This window comes from Nothobranchius furzeri, chromosome 2 (genome assembly GCF_043380555.1).
Source record: "Nothobranchius furzeri strain GRZ-AD chromosome 2, NfurGRZ-RIMD1, whole genome shotgun sequence".
Taxonomy (NCBI): domain Eukaryota; kingdom Metazoa; phylum Chordata; class Actinopteri; order Cyprinodontiformes; family Nothobranchiidae; genus Nothobranchius; species Nothobranchius furzeri.
The window spans coordinates 94,094,933-94,119,792 of record NC_091742.1 but is presented as its reverse complement, the minus strand read 5'-3'; the positions used below and the strand labels follow the sequence as shown (position 1 = coordinate 94,119,792).

At 42.0% G+C, this 24,860-nt stretch overlaps 1 protein-coding gene across 1 annotated transcript; it reads right to left on the bottom strand.

Moving 5' to 3' along the window:
• Positions 1 to 2,060: 2,060 nt before the first annotated feature.
• LOC129156796 (gastrula zinc finger protein XlCGF57.1-like) lies at positions 2,061 to 23,304 on the bottom strand. The gene is made up of 4 exons (XM_070548232.1): positions 22,410 to 23,304; positions 22,154 to 22,266; positions 17,884 to 18,390; positions 2,061 to 5,889 (listed from the first exon to the last, which is right to left on the bottom strand). Exons 2-4 carry the CDS (start codon positions 22,161 to 22,163, stop codon positions 4,583 to 4,585), a joined length of 1,824 nt encoding a protein of 607 aa, XP_070404333.1. The 5' UTR covers positions 22,164 to 22,266; positions 22,410 to 23,304; the 3' UTR covers positions 2,061 to 4,582.
• Between the last annotated feature and the right edge of the window lie 1,556 nt (positions 23,305 to 24,860).

The following is a 24,860-nucleotide window of genomic DNA, read 5'->3' as shown; positions in this document are numbered from 1 at the left end:
ATTGACATTTTTTAATGCTTTTTTCATACAAGATTGTCTTCTTTATCTACATTTGTAAATAAATAACCTATCAATTAATTCAGTTCCTCTAAAACTACTCTCTGTTAGTAAATACATTTTTTTTACTTTTAACAATTTTTCAAAGACAAAGTCTTATTTTATATGACATGTAAATATTTGCACTTTGACCAACTTAACTTTGATCAGGGAAAGCTTTACTTACATTAGTGTCCCCTCCATTGTTGGGAAACACTGAAAACAGGCAAGCCCTGGATTTAATGAGGTGATTAATTCAAGTAAACAAAATTTTTACTTCCATCAAATTTATTTAATGGAAACTTAATGAGTCTGGTATATGATAACATTACGAAAAAGCTGCCAAAAAAAGTGCATTCCTCAAAATAAAATAATTCAGCTTTTTCAGTCTGGAATAGGTCACAACAAACCAGCTATATTTGAAGGTAATATGTTGCATCTTTTCAGAACAAAAGTGCATAATTCAACTGAACATATATTCAGCCTGGAGCTTCAGTACAGTGAGGTGAACACAACAAATTAGAGCAGAGTGACACTCATACTCATCTTAAACTTAACTGTCCTCCCACACTCCCTCCCCTCTTGTCCCCCCTACATCCTCCTGTTGTGTGAGACGGGCAAATGTCAACATGGTGCTACTTTGACTCTCACTCATCTCTCGAGTTTGAAGAACATGACTCACCAACTTCCACCCGTTCTTGTCCGACGCGAGAACAAAATGCGCTGTTACAGTAAGGAAGGATTTGGTGGCAACCGATGTCCATGCATCGCATGTGAGCACTATCCCGGTTGCCTTCTTCATGGACCCCAGAACGCTTGCTTTGGTTTCCTCGTAGAGGTGGGAGACTTCTTTTGCTGCTAAATGTTTTTGGTGAGGAAGTTTATAGCGCGGCTCCATGGTGCACACCACTAACCGAAACCCCCGTTGTTTACTACTGAATAAGAGTGTAGATCCGTTGCGATAAAATTAGCTATTGCTTTTGTAATGCTCCTAGCCTTCTCTGAGTTCTTTGGTAGTTTGGAGACAGTCTCCAGGATAGAGAAAGAGGTCAAAGAGGTAGTGCCACTCACTAAACAGTCCGGGTGGCGCGCTCGTTAAGGCTCTGGTTACGTGTTTTTATTTTTTTAGTACCGGCTTCGCCACAAAACTTTGTTATGTTTTTTAAGCATCAACGTTCATTAATCAATGCTGAAACAACGTGTTAAGCTTTTAGATGCATCACCACATCGATTAATTGCACCCACCCCTAGTGGATAGCGCAGCTGGCAGCCTTTGACTTTGAATTTAAGTATCGGTCAGGAAAAAGTAATATAAATGCTGATGCTTTGTCACGACTGCATCCAACAGGGGCCCAGGATTTGGGAGCCATGCTTCCAGAGACGTCCCTCCCAGAGCCACTGAAGCAGGTCCTGCAGGGGCAGAGGCCTGAAGCCACCCAGGCCGTGATGACCACATTCCCAGAGTGTACACATTTGGAAATGGGGGTCATCCAGAAAAATGATCCAGTTATCAAAGATGTCTTAGGCTTTTGGAGAAAGGGGAGGCACCCTAATAAAGAGGAACGCGACAAACTATCCCAGCCAGCCTTAACCTTGTTAAGACAGTGGAAACGTCTAGTTGACTGTAACGGTGTTCTATTTCGCCAGGTTACCCTCCCAAGGACCACCGAGGATACACTTCAGCTAGTGTTGGCGGAGGCATTGCAGGAGGAGGTGTTAAAGGAGGTTCACCAGAACCACAGTCACCAGGGTATTGAAAGGACATTGGAGCTGCTTAAGCTCAGGTGTTACTGGCCAGATATGTCCAAGAGCATATTGGCGTGGTGTCAAAATTGTGAACGATGCCAGGTAGCCAAGGAGGGACCAGCTACAGGTAGTTTCATGGGTCACTTGTTGGCCTCCCGACCAAATGAGATCTTGGCCATGAACTGCACTGTGTTAGAACCTTCCTGGGAAAATGTTCTAGTGCTAACGGATGTGTTGGGTAATTTCTAATATTGCGTCTATATTACCTCAAAGAAAGTCAGAACACACACAGAGGGATCAGATTCATAATTTGGTAAATTGTAAACAACCCTTAAACATACAACATCGAAATACTCTGCAAAGGGAAAATACTTTGCAGAGGGTGAGAGAATCAAACACACCAGACACAATGGCAGTTTGCACACCAGGCAAAGCCTTAGAGCTCCTTTTATTTAGGAAGACACACCCAGAAGTTTACACAATTTCTTCAGCTGACCGGTAACTTAATCAACATTCTTTAGAATCAGCTGAACGGGGTAACTTAATCAACACATATAGTTTGGACCTTCATCTTGTCTCACGAAGTGATCACAGAGGCCATTCTTCACCACTCTAAAATGTGATCAAAGAAGATCGATGACCTTTCGGTTAAACAAATACTTATCATGTCTACCTATCAGGATGTATTTAGTAAATAAACTTTAGCGGTTCCCACCAGCAATCAGCACGCATCTACTGTATTTTGAATGCAAACAGCTAGCAAGGGTCCATCCGTGGACCGTGTGTGGCAGGAGAGGCAGTTAGCTAAAATTGTAATGCAAAAAGTTCCTTTGCCAAATTTATAAAGTCCACATACCTCTGCTTTGGGCCAGTCTTTTTTTCTTCTTCCTCCTTCCTTCGCTTTCGGAATGCTGATCCCGATGGCTTAGGTGTTCTTTTCATCGTAAAAGATATCAAAAAGGGGATATCAAAAGTTTAAACAGGATGTCCTACAGTGCTACCCACGCACATGATCTACGACACCCTTAACGGTCAAATGCTTCAGAGCGGTGGCCCAAGCGAGAGGTCGTCATGCAGCCAGATCATTAGAATTTAAATATTGATGTTTTAATTTCTCCCCGACACACAAGAACCTGGTCAAGCTGCTCAGACATGTTCAGCAGCACAAACCTTTGTGAGCACCTGTTGTCATCTAATGTTGTCATTATTATGATGAAGATGAACAAAACAACAGGAGTCTCCTCCTCAGCTCAGATCAACCCCATGATGCAGGTATCTGGCTGGAACAGGTGAGCATCACAGTAAACCAGTGGAGCAAACCAAGCGTTAAATATGTTGGCTTTATGCTCTTTTTCTGCTCCAAAACATGAAAGTTAACAGGTGAGATGTTGCATTTTTATTTAAGATAAAATGATATTTTTATTTTGTTGTTGGCCCGTGAGAAAAGATTTAACCTACAGTAAACAGGAAGTGGAAAGGCTGCAGATAGATGAATAGAATAGAAAATCCCTTTGTTGTTCCTCAGTGGGGAATGCTAGAAGTCACAGCAGAGATGACACTTATTACAGGAGAAAAAAAAGGAGAATAAAAATAAGAAAAATGAATAAAAACAAGAAAACATAAATCCTGCATAGATTTTTAAAATGCTGATTATACCACAAGTAATGAATACCACTGATGCCTTTTATTTCAAACTGACTTGCTCGTGTGTAATTTGGTTATTCCACATTCAGTGTTAATGCAGATATACGTTTGTTTCAAAATTTAAAGGTTCAAAATTGCATATATGTTGATAAAGAAAATGTGCAAATTTGCTGTCACTTTTTAAAAAATATTGTTTGGCCCTCGACTCCATCCCAGAGTTTCATTTCGGCCCCGTGTGAGTTTGAGTTTGACACCCCTGTTGTAGAGGCTCCGAGTCCGCTTGCAGAAGTGACATTTACATGTGGATGTTTCCTGGTCAGGTTGCAGCATCGAGGAATGTGGTGTTGTGGTAGGCTAAATCCATTTTACAGTATTTACACTGGAGTACGTTTTCCGCCTTACGACGTGAAAAATGGTCCCACACCTTTGACATTTTGTGTCTTTTTCGCACTCCACCGGGGTCCACATTGTCCACCATGGCTTAAAAGTTAAGTTGCGTTCGCTACTCGCGTGTGCATTCAGTGCAGTGTGTATGTGCGTCACTTATTTCGGTCCAGGTGAAACATGACCAAGGGCGATTGCAAAGCCATGAATTAATACAACATGAATTAAACGAAGCTTTGAGGCAGAGAATTTGACTTGAGGATTTTTTGTACTCGAATTATTCGAGGTACTTGAGGAATCGTTTCAGCCCTAATAAAGACAAATTCTTTTTAAGGTGCAGTTATTACAACATTGTATGCTATTATTTTATATACATATAAATTATTTAAAAAAGACGCCACCGGTATCTAACAGCTTTAAATTGCAGTGGGTTTTGTACTACAACCATCATGTGCCTGTTGTCGTGTCTGTTTCTTAAATACAGGAGGGTATAACAGTTTTTTCTTAATCTTTAATATTTTTTTTGTATTCAGAATTCATGAATGAACATCTCAAATGTTTGGTTAAGGTCTGAGTTTAAAAAAACAAAGGAGATTTGAAAATGAAAATCAAAGGAAGAGGTGGCTCAAGGGCCGAGTACGGACTTGATCAACGATAGCTGAGCAGAGGTACAAGACTAATATTAAGGTTGTAAAAAAAACTAAATAGCACATTTGGAAGAACTGTTGTTAAACAAATCCCTCGAGCCTTGTGTGGATGCTCATATGTCTCTTTAAATTTGTCTTTCGGCTAAATCTTTGCCCACACAGCTCACAGGCAAAGGCTTCTCTCCTGTGTGGACTTTCATGTGTCTGTTTAAACTTGCCTTTTCGGTACATCTGTATCCACAGAGCTCACAGGCAAAAGACTTCTCTCCTGTGTGGACTCTCATGTGTGTGTTTAAACTATTTTTACGGCTAAATCTTTTCCCACAGAGCTCACATGCAAAAGGCTTCTCTCCTGTGTGGACTTTCATGTGATCATTTAAATGTGACTTTTTGGTACATCTGTATCCACAGAGCTCACAGGCAAACGGCTTCTCTCCTGTGTGGACTCTAATGTGTGTGTTTAAACTATGTTTATGGCTAAATCTTTGCCCACAGCGCTCACAGGCAAAAGGCTTCTCTCCTGTGTGGACTCTCATATGTCTGCTTAATCTTGCCTTTTGGGTACATCTGTATCCACAGAGCTCACAGGCAAAAGGCTTCTCTCCTGTGTGGACTTTCATGTGATCATTTAAATTTGCCTTTTGGGTACATCTGTATACACAGAACTCACAGGCAAAAGGCTTCTCTCCTGTGTGGACTTTCATGTGATCATTTAAATTTGCCTTTTGGGTACATCTGTATCCACAGAGCTCACAGGCAAAAGGCTTATCTCCTGTGTGGACTCTCATGTGTGTGTTTAAATGTGCCTTTTGGGTACATCTGTATCCACAGAGCTCACAGGCAAAAGGCTTCTCTCCTGTGTGGACTTTCATATGACGGGTTAAACTGGACTTTAGGCTAAATCTTTTTCCACAGTCATCACAAATAAATGATTTTGGTTCTTTCTGGACTTTTCTACATGAGCCTCCATGTTGCTTCTCTTTCACACATTTTGTATTAACCAAACACTCTGACAACTTTACTGCTGAATGACTTGTCACTCTCACATGTTTCTTAAGAGACCACTTGTGGAGGAACCGTATACCACACACAGGGCAGCTAAATGATTTGTTGATGGCCTTAATATCTGACTCCGAAAACTTGTTCTCATTACAGCCATGGTCTCCGTTTCCAGTTTCAGGCCCAGAGTCTGAACGCTCAGAGTATAGATTCACATCATCTTCATCTTCTCCACTGACTTCAATCTGTGAAGAATCGGATGTCTTTTCATTAGGGTACAGATCTAGGTTCTTGCTAGTTTCTGCTCCTCCACCAACTTTTGCTGCCATCTGCCCAGCCAAGCTGCTGGGTGGGACACCTCCGTCTTTCATTTGCTGGTTGTGGAAATGTAAGAGCAGATGTTTCTCAGCCGTCTCTTCTCTCTTCCTTGAAACTGCAGTGAACCAAGCAGAAATATATAAAAGAAAAATATTCAGTAAAAAGAGAAGACAAAATACCTAGGCATGTTTTTCCAATCAGTAATATACATAAAAATGTTGGTAAACACATAACTATTTATCAATCAATCAATCACAGCTTTATTCATAAAGCGCCTTCCGCAACCCTGTCAGGAAGCCCAAGGCGCTGAACATGGAACAGTACAAAGTTAAATAAAGTGAATAAATCAGAAAATAAAAGCAATTCAAATTACAGATTACAAATTACAAAAAAGGTGAAACATTCTAGTAGAAGACAAATGTGTAAAACAAGGGAAAAATTGAACTAATGAAAACGGTGAGATAAAGTCAACATAAAAGAGGGCCAAATTCAAACATGTTCAGGAAACGCCAAGCGGAGGAGGTGGGTTTTTAGGCGACTCTTGAAGACTGGCAGAGATGGGGACAGCCTAACTGAGGGTGGCAACTGGTTCCATAGTGACGGTGCTAGGACTGAGAAAGCCCAGTCCCTGCGAGTACGACACCTAGAACGAGGGACAACGAGCAGGCCTTGGTCAGAGGAGCGCAGAGCGCGTGATGGGGAGTGTCTGTTCAGGAGCGTGGCCAGATAGGGGGAGCACCACCCTGGAAGAAATTAAAAACAAAGACGAGGAGTTTGAAGTGTGAACGATAGCAAACCGGACGCCAGTGCAGGGAGGCCAGAACCGGACTGATGTGGTCCCGTTTCATGGTCCCAGTCAGGAACCTGGCTGCGCTGTTCCGCACAACCTGAAGGCGACGCAGTGAAGACTGACACAACCCTGCATATGGCGAGCTGCAGTAATCAAGCCTAGAAATTACAAAAGCATGGAGTATTTATGGTAATGCATTACTTTAACAAATAACTATGTAGCTAATGAGTTGCTTTTAAGTCCAGACATCACTATGCAATTGATAGAAGGAAAAAAAATCTATCTGCAAATTCTGATTAGCGCCTCTCAGAGCCGGTCAAACCAGCCGTCCGTCGCTGCTACTGTGGAGCCTAGAGATACCCTGACAGTAGCATCGCGTCAGCCCCTCCCTTCCTTTCCCTAACACTGTAGACGCGCAGGGGCAAAAATGTAAACAAACATATCTGCTGAACCTTTACTCCGTGAGAGTGCTGTAAAGTTTGTATCCTACAACGAAATCAAGGCGCGGAAGAAGCTCGTTAAAATGCGTCTAAACAGTAAATGTAATACGTGTTTTAAGAAGAAACTGGGTGGAAAGAGGTAAGAATGTAAGGCTCGCTGCAGAAATACAAACACAGAGCATGGGCAGGACTGTGGGTGCAAGTGGGGTGGTGCGGTGGCATCCGCTGGCATAGGCCAGACAATGCCTGCACTGCCCGCTCACCACAGCCATGGAATACACCTCATCAACACACAACACTATAATGGAGCAGGCGGAGGGAGACTAGGGGTCTTAGCACACCTCTGTTCTTGCTTGGCTTCCTGGGGCTGGGGACTAGGAGGGAGATCTGGCCATCTGGTTGGGGTGGTGGGTTGCTGTGCTCGGCGTTGGGCGGGGGAGCCTGCTCATCAGCACCCCAGCAGAAAGGGTCAAACTCTGGTTACCGGTGATGGTTGTACCCCATGTGCATCAGTACTGGGACCAGAGTGAATAGGGTGTGTATGGGGAGCATGAGTGGGTGTCCGGCGTGTATTTTTATGTCTTTGGTTGTATGTGTGAGCATGAGGGATGGATTGTGTGACTGTGTTTGTGTATGACTGTATATGTCAGGTGGGGCCTTTGACTCCTCCCCTCTCCTGGGACCTCCTTTGATGATATAGATCTTCGTCTCCCCTCCCCCTGCCACACCTGGTGTGGGGTGTGGTGCCTTGGTCTGCCTGAGTGTTCGTGGCTCCCGGGTCAGGGGGTTTAAGATCTTTGGCACCTGCCTGGTCGATCCCGGTGGCTGCCTGGTGGGGTCTGGGTCCCTGGGCTCTGCTGGGTCCCCGGCGGGGGTGGTCGCCCCTGGGTCCCGGGTCGCTGGGTCCCGGGCTCGGCCGGCTAGGGGGTGGGAGGCGGCGGGCAGGCCTGTGGGCTTGCCGCTGATATCTCTCGGGGCTCTGCCGGCTGCTGGTTGTGGCCCCCGGGGCGATCCTCTGCGCCTCTCGAGGGGGGCGGGGGGGCTTTCTGGTTGCAGTCCCCTTGGGGTTCCTGTTTTCTGGGGCAGCGCCTGGTCTCTGGGACTTGGGGCTCCCCCCGTCTCCTACGCGTCTTTGGGGGCAGATCTGTGGTCCCTCGCACTCTTTATTGGACGCTCCTATAGAGAAACCTTGCATAAACAAGCGCGTGTACACACAAAGGTGCTCACATGGTGCTCTCAAAGTATGGGCTTGGGCACGTTCAACACTTGTCTCAAGGCTGTCGTTGCCACTAAATGCACTATGATTTATTATGTTGCAAGTTCCCACATGCCAAAGACAGTGGCAAGAAACGGAGTCAACAGGTGGGCCACAGAGAAAAGATTGGACCCACACTGAAACACACTGAACTTGCTTATGCGAGTAAAATCAGCCAGAAGACAGGGGCCCAACTGCACAACAAGCATCCAAGCTGGGACAAAAGAAGATCAACTGAAGATAAAGCATCTCAGAAGTGGACAAACCCTTCATGAAGAATCCAAGGGATCAGAACTTGCTTCTGGGAGTAAAATTGGGCAAAAGGTCAAGAAGTGTCTGACTCAACCGTCAGCAGGAGAAGTGGGACTGAAGGAGACAGAGTGAAAAGAGCTCATCAGGAACCGAAAAGCCTTCATGAAGAATGCTGGACTTCGGAAGAAACTGAAGATCTGCTGCAAAGATGACACCAAATGTCTTGTGTTGAGCTAAAAAGTATGAAACTGATGAATGACCCCATGACCTTACTGTCATGAGGTAATGATATATGTGTAACTAGAAAACTTTTTACCTTGTCTAAGCTGACCCAAGAAGAGTATAAAAAGAGCAGCTAGAAGCCGAGCTGAAACACGGGGCAGACGACAGTGAGAGACAGAGCAGATTTGGGATAGAAGAGGTCATCCTCCATCCTCTGGACGGAGGATGACAGGTCAAGGAGCAGCAGGAGAGTTAGTGAGCATGTGTTAGAGGGCATTAGCCTGAAGAGAAGAAGATTTAGAGTTGGTGTAAGCCAACTCATTATTCTTAGTTAATTATTAGGATTAATCTTTCCTTGGGGGAAGAGATCAGTTTTATATTTACCAATTTTTTGTATTTTTTAATCTTGTAATAAACTTTTTGGAAAAATAATCCACATCCCTGATTCTTCCAGGTCCTTTTTAAAGGTTAAAGTGGGAGCCTCGGCCTATCATAAGGAGAGGTAAGCACATTAATTACAGGTTCCTGAATTATCAGGATTTGCTTTACGGTTTGTGACAGATTAATAAAAAGAAACCTTAAGTAAAGAAGATAGTCTTCTCCTCTCCTGTGAGTAACGAGATGTTTAAGGATGATAAAGCCAAAACATTAGTAGGTTAAATTAGGCCCTGTTTGCAAGTGTGGAAAAGTCTCCGCCAGCGTGGGAAGGTTGGATTAATTAGATAAATTAATAAATCAATGTTAGCCTGATCAACTAACAAGAATCATTTTCTAGGAACCACCTCCCACAAAAGCTGACAGAGGCGCAAATTAATCCTAATATAACCCAAAGAATTGTCAGCGACGGATGGCCACCCGCTGAACTTTGCCCTAGTATCTAAATCCACTAGATAACGGGAGTATCTAAAAGGAAGTGTGCTCTCACAAAGAAACAAGTATGGCATATCATTTCTCCTTAAAATAGGAAACTGATTCTAATTTAGGGAGTCCAAACCAGGATCTAGTACAATAAAACTCACCGACGCCCCACGAACCCTGAGAACGCAGCGCAGTCTTATAAGTTCTAACGGAACTAGGTTTTAAAGGAACCGACAAATAGGACGTGCTCGCGACAATTATCGTGTGATTGTTCAGTTAAACAATGTTGATTTTATATTTCATCATCACGTTGACGCAGTGATAGCTTGCTCCTGATGTATTTTTGTGTGTCCCATTTTTTTCTGCTCTTCTCTTCCTGCAGGTCTAGAAGCAGACTCTTGTTCATTATTGTTTATTTTTGTGGACCCCCCCCCCCCCCTTCTTCCCACCATTTGTCTTTTCCTTTCTCTTTCACCTCTGTCTCTGTGTCTGGTCAGAATTACAAAGCATTCAAAAACAATAACAATAAAATTTGAAGTATCAGGCGCGACATTTAAAGCAGACGCTTTGATGCTCCACCTGAGAATAAATCTGTAAGGCTTGTTACCAGCATTCAGACATCAATTCTGCTTGCTTCACAGCCAGACAGGACACGGATAAAAAAAAATGCGTCTAAACAGTAAATGTAATACAGTATGTGTTTTAAGAAGAAACTGTGGGTGGAGTGAGGTGAGAATGTAAGGCTTGCTGCAGAAATAAAAACACAGAGCATCAACACTCGTCTGTAACCCATAAAATAATAATGAGCATCATGCTTCTAGATCAGCAGCTTGTGATGACAGTTAGTTCTGCTCACTAGATCAGCTGACCTTAATCCACAAGATGGCTCATATGGCACTAGAATTCCAGATAAAGGCCATTTAAACATTTGTAGGCCAGAACCAAAATCTTAAATTGAACACAGAACTGAACTGGGATCCAATGCAGAGAGGCAACAACTGGAATGATATGATCAAATCGACCAGTGCCAGTCTAGAGACGGGTTGCAGCATTTTGAACTAGCTGCAGCCTAGCAATACACCCATGATCACCACCCAAGTAAAGACTATTGCAGTAGTCTAAACAAAATGCATATTATGTCCCTGGCTCTCTAGAAGAGATGAGGAGGGGAGTAATAAAAATTGTGGGTGGTTGTAATAATAAACAAAGTGCTGTGTCCAGGGTCTGAAATTAACACTCGCCAAATGCGAGCAAATTGCTCCATTTGGCGAGTAAATTTTTGAGCTCTACCTGCCACCTGGCGAGTAAATGTTTGCACCAAATTAGTTATGTTTATCAGTCATCTTCCATGGATTTCTGATACTCCTCCCGCCTGCACGCAACGTACACAAACGTACGTGAAACGTGAGCGCCGCATCCAACGTCATTTCCACCTATCCCATTCAATCAGTTAATCAAGTTAGCAGTTAGCTTCGTGTTAAAACTAGCGGTGAAATGTGGCGGTTTTTAAATGAAGTCAGCCAGCCTTCCACAGGAAAACTCGTCGAACTGGAAGAAAAACCACCAGGACCAGTGGCAACCAGAAGATTTTGTGAAAAGTGGCAAACCGGAGACGGCGGAGTCGTGAGACAATGGCTACATTATGATGGCCACGTAGCGTTGCTGCCTTTCACAGACAACTGTCCCTCGGCATTCTTCAAATATCCAATAAATGCCCATACTTCCGACTTTGTCTTCTTTGAGGGATAATAAATGTCCCGAGTGCCGTCTCCTGCCATTATTTCAGCTTTAGCTTAAAGAAAGTTTTGGTCGTAAACAACAAAGTGCACATGTGCCGCCGGCAACTTCAGCAGATGATACGGTGGCTGGTAAGGGTCACCGCGCCTACACCGCAGCCACGGTAATCCACCGAGATAATTTTTTTTTTAAACAAGACGGTTATTATTATTGTCAACTGTTTTACCGGGGTTTACCGCTACACCGGTTACAGTGACAACCCTAGCCCTGACACACTTTCAGATATTCTCATGGTGCAGCTGTGTTCTCCAGAGATCAAGGACTATGACCCAAATGAGGCTGTAATGCTTTGGCACAAAGACGGTGTGAGACGCAGGAGGCCAGACTTCATGGACAGAGAAAACAAGGACTCTGACTAGATTTCAATGAAAGAGTTCATAAAAACATCTCTAAAATAAATAAATAAATAGTAAAAATGACAAAAGAGTTGATTTTCTTATTAATTGATGTTTTAGTTATTTTGTCACTCTGGAATCAACATAATATAGAATAACATGCTTTAGGTAGATCTAAATCATTTAGAATTTTGGCCGGTAAAAAATATGCTTGGCCGGTAGATTTTTATCATCTACCAGCCAACTTGACCGGTGAGTAAAAAATTTAATTTCGGACCCTGGCTGTGTCGCTTAACAAAACAAGAATCTTTATTACAAAACGAATATTTACAATACTAAAAGGGAATCTATATACAAAAAACAAAAGGAGATATAGTCCAAAAGGGAGATAACGAAATGCGCCAACCCAGGAGGGGGTGGGGATAAACAACCGATAATATTACTATATAAATACAAAAGGGGAGATCCTAAATCGAGGTCAAATAGCCGGTCCACAGGCAAATTGCCAAAAAGTCTTATCCTAAATCCAAATTCAGAACTAGTTATTTACCAAAACTAGCGAGCAAACCGAATATCATCAAAAAGCGAACCGAAGGAGAAGAGAATAGCCCAAACTATTCCCAGTCTGCACTATCCTTGACCCTCTTGCTGAACTGGTGGCTGGAAGCAACTTTTAACAGCTGCCAAGTGATTTTTGTAATTGACCACAGCTGAGGACCGGGAGACAGGCGAGGCAAGGGCCACTGAGGCTATCGTGTGGCTAAAAAGGGGCATGGCAAGTAACAATGCATTAAATGCATGAATAAGCTTCTCAAAATGATTCCTCATCAAAAAGACTTATAAAGACTCTTTAGGTGAAAAAAGCATACTTGAACCACATTATTGACTTGAACATCAAATTTAAGTTGAGAATCATTCTTAACACCCAAATTAGACACAACATCCTTTACATCATATGAGACTGAGTAACTACAGGAGCACCACTTGGTGCAAACATAATAAACTCAGTCAGACTCATTAATCTGGAAAAAATTACAACCCATCCACAATTACTAACCTCATGAAAACAGCTCAGAGCTAAATCCTTAGCTTTAACAGCAGCATAGACCTGACAGTCATCAGCATAAAGATGGAAGTCAAGCTCATATTTCCTAAAGATGGCCCCAAGAGGGAGCAAATATAAAATGAAAAGCAGAGGACCTACTACAGAGCCCTGTGGAACCCCAAATTTCAGGGGAGCATACCTTGAGCAGAAGCTACCAATCTTAACAGTCACATACCTGTCAGCCAGGTAGGAACTCATCCAGAAGAGCGCTGAACCAGAGACCAAAAAAATTCTCCAGTCGATTGAGAAGTATAACATGATCAAGAGTATCAAAAGCAGCGGTCAGATCTAAGAGTAATAAAACGACTGTCACCCACATTAGTATCATTGAACACTCTCACAAGTGCAGTTTCAGTACTAAGCTTTGTTCTAAAAGCTGATTGAAAAACTTCTTAAATTTGTTATTATCTAAATCACATGTGTCAGACTCAAGGCCCGCGGAGCATTTTTATGTGGCCCACGAGATAAATATCAAAAATATATTAAAACTGGCCCCCCTGGCCGATTTCACAGCAAAGACTTCAACTCCCATGATGCTTTGCGGCGTCAGCACGGAGCCGACGCGCCCCCTCCTTTGTGTTTTTTCCAGCGCCTGCTGCCGGGTGTCTGCAGCTCCGCTGTCTCGGACAAACTACACTCCTCTCACTCAGCGCCGAGTTCACTCAGCTATTTTCTGACGTTGACGCCCAGAAACAGAGATTCTAGCCGCTCAGTAACGTGTTCATGACTGAAAGAGAAAGTTTTCCAACTAACGTCCAGACAGAGCTGATATAACTCCAGCGAGCAGCGACACGCTCAAACCAGCACCACTCTGTCGTCGTGTTTCCTCCCCGACACACAACAACGTGGTCAAGCTGCTCAGACATGTTCATCAGCACAAACCTATGTGAGCACCTGTTGTCATCTAATGTTGTCTTTATTATGATGAAGATGAACAAAACAACAGGAGTCTCCTCCTCAGCTCAGATCAACCCCATGATGCAGGTATCTGGCTGGAACAGGTGAGCATCACAGTAACAAACTGAGCTTTAAATATGTTGGTTTTATGCTCTTTTTCTGCTCCAAAACATGAAAGTTAACAGGTGAGATGTTGCATTTTCATTTAAGATAAAATGATATTTTTATTTTGTTGTTGGCCCGTGAGAAAAGATTTAACCTACAGTAAACAGGAAGTGGAAAGGCTGCAGATAGATGAATAGAATAGAAATCCCTTTATTGTTCCTCAGTGGGGAAAGCTAGACGTCACAGCAGCGATGACACGTATTACAGGAGTAAAAAAGGAGAATAAAAAATAAGAAAAATGAATAAACAAGAAAACATAAATCCTGCATAGATTTTAAAAATGCTGATTATACCACAAGTAATGAATACCACTGATGCCTTTTATTTCAAACTGACTTGCTCGTGTGTAATTTGGTTATTCCACATTCAGTGTTAATGCAGAAATAAGTTTGTTTCCAAATTTAAAGGTTCAAAATTGCATTTATGTTGATAAAGAAAATGTGCAAATTTGCCGTCACTTTTTCAAAAATATTAAGTTTGGCCCTCGACTCCGTCCCAGAGTTTCATTTCGGCCCCGTGTGAGTTTGACACCCCTGCTCTAAATGGTCTGACAATAGCTTAAAAACGACTTTCTCAAGAACCTTAGAAAGAAATAGCAGCGTAGAAATAGGTCGATGATTGGATAATACCAAGACATCAAGACCGGGTTTCTTAAGAAGGGGTTTGATTACAGCTCTTTTCAGACTCTTTGGAACTTCCCCACACTGCAGACTAGAGTTGATTACATTATGAACCATATTTGAAATAACTTGCCAAACATTTTTAACAATAGAGGAAGGAATGATGTCGAGTGCAGAGCTGGATGGTTTCATCCTTCCAACAATTTCATCCAACATATCTGGGGATACAGAGTCAAAAGAATTCAAAATAGTTGAGTCAAAACAGATTTCTTCATCAATAAAACTAAATTGCTGGGGAATTTGAGCTTGAATAGTTTCAGTTTTGTCAATAAATTATGTCAGAAACCTCTCAGCAGTAGTCGAGGAGACTTTAAGTCCACCTGCACACGAAGGATTTCAAATCTCATCCACGGTAGAAAATAGTACTCTTAGGCTATGCTCATTAGAGCTAATAATATCAGATAAAAAAGTGGATTTTGCCTTTTTTACAGCCATTTGATAGGAACACCATGCAGACCTCATGTCTTCAAATGAGGGCTGTGACCTAGATTTCTTCCACTTCTGCTCACATTTCCTGCATTAGGTGAAGATTCTCTGTCATCCTGGACATGATCATCCTGAGCTTTAATATAAAAACAGCTGGACATTTCTGGTTATCTTGAAGACGTTTTTCTTCTCATCCTAGAGGCTTCTTCACATTGGTTGCGAGTAGAAGGCTGTGAGTTATGGTCAGAAATAAACACACTGACGGTCTTTCTTTAGTTTCTCTTTTGAAAACGTTTTAGTCTAAACAAAGGTGATGTTATTGTTCATAGAATTAAAATTCAAGTCCAAGTAAGACCTGTGGTTAGTTGGCTCATTTGAAAAATGTAATGTTTTTGACCTTGAAAGAATCAGGAATCGTTAGGAACTGGAATTGAAACAGGGGAATCGTTCAAATTCAAACGATGCCCAACCCAACTTTTTGTCTGAAGTGATTAACGTAACTACAGTAAACGTTGACAGATAAAAATAGATTGTGACCGGATTTTTTTAGACCCTGCTGGGGTCACTCAGTGATGCACCCATTGACAACCCAACTCTGGTAATTGGCAGCTCCATAGTCAGAAACGTGGCGGAGACTCCAGCAACCATAGTCAAATGTTTACCTGGGGCCAGAGCGGCGACATTAAATCCTACCTGAAACTGCTGGCTAAGGATAAGCGTAAATACAGTAAGACTGCTAATTACGCTGGTGGTAACATACCTGCAAACTCGGGCTGTGGAAAAAGGTGACAACTACAATGCCCCCTCCCGTCTGTGGGGTTTGTAGTGACCTGCTCTGGCATTTACATACTTCTTGTAGGAATAATTAAAATAAACTCATCAACATGATTTTTTGCAAAATGCAAACTATTTTCTACCATGACGTTTAGACAGTCTCTGCTCAGAGAAACGAAAAAATATGCCTGACAAAAATGATCAGGGATCATCATATATTTTTAAACATTTTATGAGACTAATTCACACTCATGTTACAGCCCCCTGTGTTTGGGCTGATGAGTTTATCTCCCTCTGTTCATCCTGTGAGGTGAACCCCATGATCCAGCTAAATTCCCCCACCAGAGGGAGCCATTATCTGGAACCCTTTGGCCTGCTGCTGCTCCCCACAGGGCAGCTGGTGCACATCAGCTGATTAAGAGGTCTGCACAAACAGTTGAAAAGCCAGACTGAGGCCCTGTCCACACGTAGCCGGGGATCTGCCAAAACGTAGATATTTTTCTACGTTTTGGCCTGTCACCCACACAAAAACGGATCTTTTTAAAAACTCCGGCCAAAGTGAAGATCTGCGTTTTCTCCGTTTTGGGTGTCTGCGTGTGGACAGACAAAACCGGAGTTTTAAGGTCCGCAACGTCACTTTCCGCAACAAAAAATGCTGACATCACGTGTGCGACCTGTGTTTACACTAGCCGGCAGCATGGAAGCCCTCAGAGCTGCGCTCTGTCACTACCCGATCCATCAATTGTCCAAGCGCTTTCTGCTTGTTTGTTTTTGCAAACGGAATTACTGCTCCTTGCGGAAGACCACAGACGAAGGACGAGGTTAAGAACGGGGGAAGTACTGCTGCCTACAGGTCTGGCATGTCCTTAACAACGTATTTATCCGGGTACGTGTGGACAGAGTTTTTTTAAACGAGGTGGTGTGGATGCAAGTTTTTGGAGGGGCGGATATTCGTTTCTAAAAAACCCCGCCTACGTGTGGACAGGGCCTGAGAGCAGCTGGAGAGAGAAGCGCAGTGAATCGAGAGGTTTTGAAGGTTTTGATTACTTTATTTGTTCTTGTTTTATTTTTGTTTGGTTATCCTATTCGGATAAACAGGAGGGATTATGTTATGTTTATTATTAACTGAATGTATTATTCTATGTCTAAAAGCACGCACACACACACACACACACACACACACACACTTATCTTTGTTATAAATAAACTCTGAGAGCAGAAACTCGGGGCAGTTGCCTTGAGCTTCTGCCCCTGATTGCAGTTTGGAGACTTGTCTGCTTGTTGTCTCTCCTCTCTCTCCAGCTGCAGGTATTGGGTTATTGATAAAATCCCTAACAGTCATGTAATCATTAGTTTAGAAATATAGAATTAAACTAATTTTTATAAACTATATTCTTGACTCTGTCTGAATTAATATGAAGTGTGTGTTCCTAAGGTCGTATTAAATCAAATATTCAAAGACCAATAAGATTGATCATTTATAATTAGATGGAATATCACATCTTATTGATCATTCAGTAAAAGTAACCACTTCCATCACGTTACACCATCAGCATGGCTCTACACTTCATCCTGCAGCATCTGGACTCCTGGGTACCTACACCAGGATCCTGCCAGAAGCAGAAACAGCTGGAGTTAGCAGGTCAGATCCACGGTGTGTAAAGTCCACTCATGGAGGGAACAGGAAGGGAAACCACTGAAGAACCAGGATGAACAGACCCGAGGAAACATGGACGGAGACACAGCGCTGCCCCGTGGCCAGGCGGGAATGTGGAAACGGACCTGTGGCTATTCCAAACACAGGCGCCATCTTGTTAGCGGCCAGAAGCAGAGTATGGGTGGGATGAGGCTGGCCCATACTCTGGAACAGCAGCTGCTATGTGTGGACTCTCATGTGATTTGTTTATTTACATTTGTAGTAAACCTTTCTCCACACTCATCAGGACTAAATGATTTAGGTTTCTTCTGGACTTTCCTGCACGAGTCTACATGTTGCTTCACTCTAACACATTTCTTATGAACCAAACAGCCTGAAGACCTTATTGCTGGATGACTTGTCTCCCTCACGTGTCTCTGGAGAGACCACTTGTGAAGAACTTGTTGACAGACTTACCATCTGACTCAGAAGACCTGCTCTCATTCCAGTCATCATCTTCATCTCCAGTTTCAGACCCAGAGTCTGACAGCTCAGAGTCCCGATTCACACCATCATCATCATCATCATCATCATCATCTCCACTAACTTCAGTCTCTGAAGAATCAGATGTTTGTTCATGAGGGGTCAGATCTGGGTTCCTGCTAGTTCCTGCTCCTCCACCAGTTTCTGCTGCCATCTGGTCAGCTGAGCTGCTGGTTGGAACATCTCTGTCTTCTATTTGCTGCTGATGAAGCTGTGAGATGAGAGGTTTCTCTTCATCATCCTCACTCTTTATAGAAACAGCAGTAACAGGAAACCCGACAGCTTCAGTCTCCTCCTTCAAACAGAGATGCTCTCCCTCCAGACTGGTCCAGAGCTCCTCCTGTTCCTCCTTTATGTGGAGATGTTCTGGGTCCTGCTGGTCCACACCAGCACTCTGTTCTTCAGGAGCTTCTTCTTTAACCAGCACCAGCTGTGGAACATCTGTAGGAAACACAAACACATGATGTTACAGACCACCATACCTTTATATTTACACCATGAGTGATACTGGCTACATGATGTGGGAAAAAGGAACAAGAACATGAACTTCATTTAGATAAAAACAGATTTCTACTTTAGGAACAATAAAAACTTCCATCACAATCAGCGTGTTTGTTTCTGACCAGAACTTCTAAGCCTCCTACTCACAACCCAAGCTTTAGATCTGAAGCTTATGTGAGGAGAAACGTCTCCAAGATAAAATCAGCAACTATTCAGTCAAAAGGAAAATGAATAAACACTTAGATGTAGCTGCTGTCAGTAACAATCTTTCACTTTTAACCTCTCAGCAGGCTAGAGCACTACAAAGCAAAGGAATCTTACTAATTAGCATTTTGGGAGATTTATTGTTGTTATTATATTGTTATTATCATCATTATCATTGTCATTTTATTATATTATATATGGCCAATATAATATATGTATATACTAAATACTATATATATATATATATATATATATATATATATATATATATATATATATATTGTGGCTGCCGTCAGCCACAGTCATGCAGTTTTGAGATAATTTATGGTTCAAGTTACGATAAATAAGCTAAGAATATTTTATTTTTAATAATGTATACGTTAAGCGCACATTTAAATGGTTTACAGAATATTTCCAGGGTGGAACCAATGTTTAGTTTGTTGTTTCGGGGTTGACAATATTTTCAGTTGCACGCCACACTTGATAGGCGGCAGCATGCTAACCGCTATCATTCGTTGGTAGAGCTATGCAGACGCATGCAACGACGTTTTCCAGCTGCGGAAAGGAGTGACACTGCAAGATGTGTTTTTTATTAACCCCTGCAAGTTAATGCGGCCAATGAGGTATGCAATGTGTGTGTTTATGTCGTGATGGGAAAATAAGATGTTTGTTTGTGACAGAACTGTCGAGTCTATGGTGGTCACGGGTAATTTGTAAATGCAAATTGTGAGTGTTTTATCTTGTGTATTAGTGTTTCATTGTTTATTCTCTATGAGAACGATTTATTGTGGAATTGATTATTCTATGTCATTTGTACAGTTCTCACGGCACCGTTGGTGGCACCTGTGTGCAATAAATGCCAGTCAAAATTCAAGAACGCCTTGTGTCCGTTTTCAACTTGGAGGGAGTTACATATATATATATATATATATATATATATATATATATATATATATATATATATATATATATATATACACACACACATATACAGTGGGGCAAAAAAGTATTTAGTCAGCCACCGATTGTGCAAGTTCTCCCACTTAAAATGATGACAGAGGTCAGTAATTTACATCATAGGTACACTTCAACTGTGAGAGACAGAATGTGAAAAAAAAAATCCATGAATTCACATGGCAGGATTTTTAAAGAATTTATTTGTAAATCAGGGCGGAAAATAAGTATTTGGTCACTAACAAAAATTCAACTCAATACTTTGTAACATAACCTTTGTTGGCAATAACAGAGGTCAAAGGATTACTATAGGTCTTTACCAGGTTTGCACACACAGTAGCTGGTGTTTTGGCCCATTCCTCCATGCAGATCTTTGAGAGCAGTGATGTTTTGGGGCTGTCGCCGAGCAACACGGACTTTCAACTCCCTCCACAGATTTTCTATGGGGTTGAGGTCTGGAGACTGGCTAGGCCACTCCAGAGCCCCCTTCAGACAGGCCATGAAAAACGGAAATGTTCCGGACTTTGTCCGTAAGACCTTTGTGTCTGAATACAAACATCCGCATAACGTGTTCCGGAATTTATCCGGACGAAGCCCCTAGTAACAGGTCCGGACTTGTTACGGACAGGGTGGCTGATTCAGACTGGTGAGGTAGAGTTCTGGACAAGGGGGAGGGGGAGGAGGAGGGGACCGGGGGACGCTGTGCGCACCTAGATAGCTTGCTCCTGTAGCATGCGGCGAACCACGGAAGCTCGCCTCCTACGGTACCGCCTAGACGCGCGACTGAGCGCTTTACACCGCTTCAGTGATTCCTTTAACCATTGAGCTTCATCATCCAGGTCTCTTATGCGTCTTCGTGTGCGCAGAATTATGCTTAAGCGCCTCGTGATTTTTATCTTGAGAGGCGCTATAGAAATGATATTTTCTTCTTCTTCTTCTTCTTAACATAAGTCCGATTCTCTCTCCCCCACCACCCACCCGCCGCCGTGAGACATCTGGAACTTTTCCCTGCTGTGTGAACGCAGCCGAAAGGACAAGTTCCGGTACAAAAGTGGTGTGTCTGAAAACACAGTTCCGGTTAAAAACCGGATTGAATTGTCCGCAAATGTTCCAGAATGTCTATCTGAAAAGGGCTCTGGACTTTCAAATGCTTTTTACGGAGCCACTCCTTTGTTGCCCGGGTGGTGTGTTTGGGATCATTGTCGTGTTGGAAGACCCAGCCACGTTTCATCTTCAAAGCTCTCACTGATGGAAGGAGGTTTTGGCTCAGAATCTCACGATACATGGCCCCATTCATTCTGTCCTTACGATCTGAGTTTTGAACGATTATAAAAAACAAAACAAGCCGATTATTTGCTCCTCCCACTTGCGCTGCCCTGAGTTGCAAATGAAGCGCTCCTCCTAGGGTGTTGCCAACTTGGCGACTTTGACGCTATTTCTAACAGCTTTTCAGACCCCCTTCTTGACTTTTTAAATCCTAAAAGTACCTAGTGAACACCTCAGAAACATCTCTGGTAACCCTTAGCTACTTTCTGGATAACTGTCGTCGACATTTCCTGCAGGTTAGCTAAACACTCCGCCTGCGCTCCTGACCGTTCTTCACAACATTAGGAAAGGGAATGATGCAGTGATGTGTCAGTCGCTAAAGAAACGGCTCTCAGAGCCGGCTCCTTGTTGGAATAACCAGAGTGAGTGACACACACCGTACCTGCGGACTCCTGAGCCGCTAAAAACGGCTAAATGTGCGCGTGCGGAACACACGTGCAGCTTGCCCCGATTGCTGTGAGACCGGGGTGGGGGTGCAGCTGTGGTTGGGACAATTATCACATTAACTGATGGACCTGTAAATAAATGGTTTATAAATAAGGTAGAAATAAGTTCCTTACGCTGATAAATAACTAATCTGTCTGAGGACACGGTGCTAGTGCACTCTCCTACAGCACCTTGACACAACTTCAATAAATGTTATGCAACATTTTGTGAACATCAATTTATTTGCATGTATTTGTTATAAATGCCACTGTATAATTCTTGCTGTCAGTATTTGCAAGATATTGGTATTTGGGTCTGTACTGGTTAGACTTAAATGAGTTAAACCAAGGTCTATAGCCCTTGGGTCATAAACTATGAGCTATAAGTATATTGGTCTTTTTATACTGGGAATCAGGAGTTATTTTAGTGATCATCTTGTTTCTTATTTATTTTTGTCCTGATTGTGCCCTGAGCAATTTTATGACTGAATAAAAACAAATAAAATCAACATAAATAGAAAAATCGTCTTAAATAATCGTGATCTCAGTTTCAGTCCCAATAATCATGATTATTATTTTTGTCATAATGGAGCAGCCCTACTTCAAGGTTCTACAACAGTCTGTGAACGAGTGAATGACTGTTTGTGATGTAAAACGCTTTGGGGTTTTTTAGAACCCCAGGATTGCTAAACATATACAGATCATTATTTTAAAGATTGAACCCCATTCTCATAATTTCACTGTAATGTCCCACGATATACTGACAATATATTCATTCATTCATCCACCAGTACCTGTGTCCATGCTGTCCAGGTCCAGGTGGTGAAGAACACACGATGAATCAGTCCCAGCTGATGGATGATCCTGAAGTGGTAGCAGGTTTTCTTTAGCCGTGTTTAGCTAACAGCTGCAATAGAAACAAAGCAGGAGAGCTGAATAAGATGCTGCTTCAGAACAACGCAGGAGATTAAAGATCCAACGCTTTGGTTCTGGCCAAAGGAACAGCAGCAGATCCAGAGGGCAGGAAGTCTAGAGAAAAGCTTTTCTCACCCACAACCTGATTCTGGAGCTCCGATTGTCACGAAGACCGCAGAATATCTTCTCTGGTTCTGGAAAGAACTCCACCAAGTTGTTGAGGAGGAGAAGAAAGTTTCCACAGCCTGGTGAGAAGATTTCGGCAGCAGCAGCAGTTAGTCGCTTTAGCTGATCAACTCTCCCAGAGACTGAAGTGAAGACATTTTTACTGCAGAGCCTCAAATATTCTCCTCGCACACCACAACAACAAGCTAGCTCTGCTAGCAGCTTTCGGTTTCTGCTTCTTCTGGTGGTCAATGACTAGCGTAAAGGTGCACTAGCGCCACCTGCTGGAGCAGAATAAAACACACCTGTGTGTTCAGAATGGGACTAATAAAACACATATTTTTATTATTTTTAGCGGTTTCATTAAAAGCCCTGGCAAACGTAAGAGTAAATAAATGTTGTATTTGAGATGCTCTATCAATTCATTGTGACCAATTTTATTTTTCTCTTGATTTCATGACCTATAAACAAACTGAAAAAGATTTATTTTCTGTAAAGAATGTGGGAGAAACCTTTGATGTTTTGTTTTTCTTTGAAGCAGTTTCGAGAAGCAAACAAAAAGTGTTGTGAAGGTGCTGATTTAGAAATGGTCTGATGTAATGCTTGGTGCGCGTCTACTCCCAGTAACTGAGCAGATTGTGAAATACTCAGACCGGCCCGTCTGGCACCAACAGCCATGCCACGCTCAAAAATGCTTAAATCACCTTTCTTTCCCATTCTGACTTTCAGTTTGGAGTTCAAGAGATGGTCTTGACCAGGACCACGCCACTAAATGCACTGAAGCAACTGCCATGTGATTGGTTGATTAGATAATTGCATTAACCCTTTCAGGTTCTAAATGAGTTTTGATAAAAGGATAAACAACTAAGTCCTTCAGGGGTACTTCTGAGTTGTTGTTTTTTTCATTTATTCACAAATATAATAATAAAACATGATTATGAACGCTTTCTCAAGTCAAGTTTATTATATAGCCCATTTCACACACAATACAGTAGCCCAATAAAACAATCACAAGTGAAATGAATTAGTAAAAATGTCACATCATGTTGTGTAAAATAAAATCAAAGAATATTGACACAGAACATAGTACACAAAATAAAAGCAAATTATTGGTAGCGCTTTCTTTTACAGTCCTCTAATTACTTAGTACTTATATGGTAATTACATAGTGAGTTAAAGTGTATCATTGTTTCTGAGTTCTTAAAATGTTATTACCATGTAACTCAGGTTCAATTCTAGTTTTTATTTTTATTAATCATTCCCAGTATATACTGCTTTATACAATAACTACACTTTATTACAAGTATTCACTTTAATTACACAATCATACACTTTAACTTACTATGTAATTACCATGTAAGTACTTAGTAATTAAGAACTGTAAAAGGAATCGTTACCAAATTATTTACTTTAAAATATAGAACAAAGATAAAACAACACAGAATAGGTAAACATATAAAATACATATAGAATAAATTTAACACAGTACAGATAAAGAACTAGTAGACCACAGATGCAAGGAAAGGTTAATGGAAGGCATCATGAAAAAGTTTTGTTTTTTATCTGGATTTAAAAATGGAAATGGTGGGAGAGGTCGTAATGTATATTGGAAGACAGTTCCAGAGACGGACCGCATAGCAGCTAAAGGCAGCCTCTCCGTGCTTGGTGCAGGCTCTGGGTTGTACCAGTTGGGATTTATCTGCTTACCTAAGTGATTTTGAAGGGCGCTACGTTTCAAACATCTCTGCTATATACAGAGGTCGTTGGCCAATTAATGATTAAAAAGTAAGTAAAAGGTCTTTGAAATCAATCCTGTAAGTTACAGGAAGCCAATGTAAATATTTTAAAATTGGTGTGATGTGATCATTTGTTTTGGTTCTGGTCTCTTGCTCTCGGTCTCTCTGCTGTGTGTAACGCACAGCCTTCAGACCTGTGGAGAAAAAAATCCTACAAGATGCAGAAAAAAAGGATAAACCAACATTAATATTGTCAGCAATAAACACAGCAAAACTTATAATATACTATATACTAACAATACCCCTCATGCATCTCAGAAAGCACCATCAAACTCCCTCTGTGAAGAGTTTGCAGACCACTTCAGAGGGAAGGTACACAATCAGATGCAACATTTTATCTTTTCCTCCCAGTAACATGTTTTATTGAAATCTGAGTGTGCACCCTTACCAGGGGAAACACTGGACAGTTTTGTCCTGGTTGAGGCTGGAACTCACAGCAAATTGAAAAGTGTTACTTTTCCAGAGTTTGAGTATGTAAAGTTATTTTTTTTACACTGCAGAGTTTATTAATACTTTAACACACTTCTCGTGTTGATAGAGTGACTCCTACTGGTGTCAGTTGTTTAAGCAGGATTCGTGAAGAGTTTTTTCCTGTCCTTACTAACTCTCTTGGTGTTTAATTGTG